Consider the following 5,000-nt stretch of genomic DNA (forward strand, 5'->3'; position numbering starts at 1 on the left):
ATATTAAATAGATTCTTTCCTTTCTAAATGATGAGTATATTTTGAAAAGGAAAATTTGGATGTTACTTTCTGCATTTTTAATAAAGCGGTCAGTTCAAATTTCATACTTTTGTGAAATAAAAGGAATGCTAAGGTGTTAGGAGTTTTAAAAGCAAGTATTATCTGATAAGCATTTTTGCATTTTTGTTGTCAAGTCACAAATCAAACAGACCTAAGCATTTGGATATTTAAATATTGGTTTATTCCATTTTCAAATTACACCTTTCTCTGCTCTTATTCTAGACTTCAATGATTTTTTTTTAAAACTGAAGAATCTAGATTTTCTTACGAGTTCCATAATTAAAATGTTATTTATGTTCTAGCATGCTGATAGGTTGTCCTTTCAAATGGAGACTGAATTGTCAAATACACTCACTGCATTTTCAACATAAGTGCATACCTTCTAAGTCATGCTAGAACACCAAAGCAGGTAACCCACATTACCTGCTGCAGCATGACAGCCTGCTGCTGTTGGAGAAGGGCTTGGAGCTGCTGAGGAGACAGGACTTGTTGCTGAAGGATCTGCTGCATTTGCTGAGGGGTGATCACCTGGGGAGTCATCATGGCCACTGACACAGGCACCTTGCATAGAAACAGAAAGAGAAATCGTGGTCATAACCAAATATCTGTTAAAGAACTTCACAAATATTATGTTATCTTTCATAAATTCTTTAGCACTGATCAATAATTTTTGTCACATTTAATATAACTACTTAGTAATAGTAGTACTACAGTATCGCAAAACATACACACTAGCTTTCCAGAGGTATCAGATTTCATCAAACTCTATACCTCTTATTTAACATGCTTAGATATTTGAACTTCAGCTATAATACCTATAGCTAAAAGTAAACAACTACATGGCAGTGTTTTCAATATTTCATAATTGATCATCTCATTAATGTCATAGAGCTAAAAACACAAAGGCTTTTGAAATGACTTAAATTGTAATTAAAATAAATACTAAAGATTAAAGAATTGATAAATATGTATATAAATATGTTATCTAAACTAGTAAAAAGCCTATTTGTACAATATACTTATAAAATATAATTACCATCTTCAAAATTTCATATATACATAATAGAAAATACATATAGGAATAAAATTTAGCATATGAGAATATGTGGTAATTCATACAGGAGACATACGTGTGTGTGTGTGTGTGTGTGTGTCTAGAAAAATAGTGACATACATAGGTCCTCTGAAAGAAGTACTCATAAACCTAGTATTCTAGCTTTTTCTTTAAACCTTTTCTTATTTCTAGCAACTAAGCTTACACCAGAAAGTAGAAAAGTTTAGCAATTCCTCAAAGGTTGTTCATTAAACTGAAAATAAAGTAATGTACTTAAAACTTTTTTCCACTACTTCCTTTTCCTTCAGGGTTCTGAGGATGAGAGGCAGAAAGAAAACAAAATAAGGAAGGAGAAAAAGATATAGAAGAGAAAGAAGGAAGGAAGGAAAACATTTAAAAAAAGGACAAGCTGGTGGAAGGCCCTAGAGAAAGAGGGAAAGGGTGTGAAAAATAGGAAGAGGATGGCAAAGTGGTGATCAGAAAAACTGGTATAGAAACCTAAAGTACATGCTCCAATAGAAGGCAGCAACACGTGTTGAGGCATTACTTGTACTAACCAGTATATAATCAAACAACTTATTAACTTTACAAGTTTGCAACCTTTCAAATAGCAATGTCTTTCCTAGAAAAAACAATTCACTTTTACTGTAAATAAAACCAAGTATTTATATAAATATTGCTTTAGAACAAATTTATTAGGCAACATGTCTTTTAAAACCAAAAAAGATTAATAGATACGATTCACAACTGATTTTAATAGTCAATTTTGAATGCAGTTCAAACTTTTCCAGTGTGGCACTTTATATAATGAAGAAAGAGAAATTAATAATGAAAAGAGGTTAGAAGAAGCAGGAAAAAAAAAAACCCAGAAATTGAAGGTAGATTAATTCTTCTCTTCAAAAAGAAATAAAGAACTAAATAAATCAAAACCTTTCATATTTAATACTGAAAAATAGCTATGTCTTTTCTTTTCTCCATGTTAACATATTCAGATTAATTAGATCAAATTGTCTAACATGAAAAAGAAACATGACAGAAATTCAGTGATTTTTAAAAATATTTCTCTTTTTTTAAAGAACATACTGACTTACCTATAAATTACTGTATTTGAATTTATTATGATAAAAAGCATTCTGAAATGTATATTGTAAAATTAATTCACCAATGGGTTTTTCAAGTGTCTGGCTGTTTTATGAAATTGTCAGTTTGCTTAACTGCTTGTTCTTTGATAAACAAATAGAATGGTTAGAACAAGTAGTTAGACAAGAATTTATCAATCTACAAAAAGGCCTTTTCTTCCAACAATCATTTATCTCATACTATTTCCAAATAACAAAAAATCAAACTGAAAGGGACAGAGAAAGACAGACATATTAAACTTTGAAAAGCTGTCAGTCTAGATAGAGAGACAGATGATATAGAGTTTACAGATATGTACATGGATAAACATATATAGAGAGATACATACCCTATATAAAGTTAATCATAGATAAGATCTCTCACCTAAAAGCATCTTATTTTTTCAGTATATAGAGTGTTTTAATTGTCCCTATGTTATCCCTTAATTATCCCTACACCCACAAGTACAAATACTTTATGTAGAATGATAAATGAACTTGATAGGGAAAGTTCTATGAATGGAGGGATGCCATAAGCCACTGCGAGTTGACAGATTTCAGCTTATACATATGACTCTAGGATTTGTTGCTAATGTGATCGATTTGATATATGAGCAAATTTAAGCAAGTTTTATATGTTCACATTCTTTAGAGTATATTAGTCCTTACACTACATAAGTTAGATGATTTTTTTACTCTTAAAATGGTTTGAGTATCTTTCAATTTATAGTTATGACCTAAATATAACCATGACATCATTATCATCCTAAAATAACACGCATTAAGTGGTTACATGTTATGTGATTTTTAAAAATTTTAATAAGATTCTGGTCTACCTTCCAGGAAACTGCCATCTGAAACTGACAATATACAGATGTAAAAATAATTAGGAAGATAAGTCAATTAACACACACATGATTGAACACTACTTCTATGTGTACAAAAGACAGAAATTAAAATTAATTATATAAATAGAAAAACACAGGTACACTTCTGATAGTTTTCCAGCATTACAAATAAACTAATATTATCATCTCTAAATATACACATGTAAGTTCACCCAAACTAAGATTACTAAAAATCTAAATTATTTAATAAACAAAAAACTAGTTTTTTCTACAACAAATGTCAGTAATATGCAGACTATTCCACTTGCAATATGAAAAATGCAGAGCCTCTATTTTTAAGTGACTCATTTTAAGTGACACATTTCCTTTTTTCCTCCCTCATCATTTTTTTTGTTACTATCCTATTTCATTTCCTTGCTCCCACAAGTAACTCTATGAATTCATTGATAAAAATGAATAAAGATTAACTGTATACATATAAAAATGTAGAGATTATACTACTTACCAATATTTAAACAGACAAAATCTTATGAAGCCTTATGAAAATTTGTGGATAATTTTTTGAAATGCATATACCTTAGCAAGTTCAGTGTTAGACTTATGAAAATATTTTTCACTGGATATGTAACTTGATTCATGTAAATATTCTGATAAGGGATCCCAAGTTAGATGTATGATATAGAAGGGGAGGGAGAACTTATTTCAGATGTTTTCTGGTGAGAAGGCAAATAAAAGTTTAGTGGCTCTACACCAAATGAAATTAGAAGGAATAGACAGTTTTGAATGGTATTTATCAGTTAAAATCTTCAATGTAAAGGAAGGAAATAGAGTCATCTTTGGTTGGGAGATTTTTTTTGGTCTCTTGGTATTTACTTTGCTGACAGATTTAAAATTCTCCTTAGTGATGGACCAGACAAAGGTCTCCATTTATCCTTATTTATTATTTCATTAGATGAGTTACCCACAAACCTGATATGCTGCTCTGTGCACCAAGAAGTATCAGTTAATTGGACATAAAGATAGGGTTATGGATTCTAAAATGAGGGACGGAAAATTCTGAAACTGTCTTGCAATGAGTCAGTGGTTAAATTAAAAAAATCTTTAGGTATTATACTAGAATGGGGTGAGTGGAATTACAATTAATAGCATTTATTATTAGTAAATGATATTAAATATATTTATTTATGACAACTTAACCATCACATCGTCTTCCCAAAATTATATAAAAATCATAAACACATATAAATTATAAATGTGCTTATATTAAAATTTAAAGTGTATGTATGCATTGAGGCGGTCAAAAGAGTTATTATGAGACAATGCAAAGATAATGTCTCTGTTCAAATGCATCTAAAGAGTTATTGTAAGAGTTATGAAAACGAACCAAAATTTTTGCTTTACGTAAGCACAGTCTTTTTACAATCCAGTTCAGTTGGAGCATTACTGAACGTGCTGGGTTTGTATATTAACTGCGTCACTTAATTAAACATCCCAATTATGTGTGGGAGATTCGAAAGGTTCTTAACATGGTGTCAGTCCAATTCTTTCTTCACTAAATGTGAATTGGAAATAGCAGTCACAATCTATAGATGACATTTACACTATAAAACATTATTTTCTTGTTAACAGGGTCTGCCAACTACTGGTTCACAGATCTTTTCATTCTTTGCTTAAAATTTGAAGACAAAGGAAGTCCTGACCTCTTTGCCTTCTTGGTACTTGAAAAATGTAACTGTGATAATTAACTACTTGTGTAATAAAAGCAAAATCTGTTCTCATGTTACAGTATCTGCTCTCATTTTAACAGACTTAATAGAAAATATTTTATTGTAGGTTTTTGATAAATTTCTTCTGTTCACATCTATTCTCTCTAAAATATCTTTATTTACAGTTTATTTTAGCATAAGAAACTATTTACTG

General features: G+C 30.1%; 1 protein-coding gene across 21 annotated transcripts in view; it reads right to left on the reverse strand.

The window, feature by feature from the left end:
* Positions 1-5,000, reverse strand: part of FOXP2 (forkhead box P2) — a 596,515-nt gene that overhangs the window by 65,313 nt on the left and 526,202 nt on the right. For all 21 annotated transcript variants that reach the window (XM_074379189.1, XM_074379186.1, XM_074379182.1 and 18 more), the window contains one exon: positions 484-621. In XM_074379189.1, coding sequence (XP_074235290.1) covers positions 484-621 — 138 coding nt within the window. The remainder of the gene's footprint in view (positions 1-483; positions 622-5,000) is intronic.

Source organism: Saimiri boliviensis, chromosome 10 (assembly GCF_048565385.1).
Source record: "Saimiri boliviensis isolate mSaiBol1 chromosome 10, mSaiBol1.pri, whole genome shotgun sequence".
In the NCBI taxonomy this organism is placed as follows: domain Eukaryota; kingdom Metazoa; phylum Chordata; class Mammalia; order Primates; family Cebidae; genus Saimiri; species Saimiri boliviensis.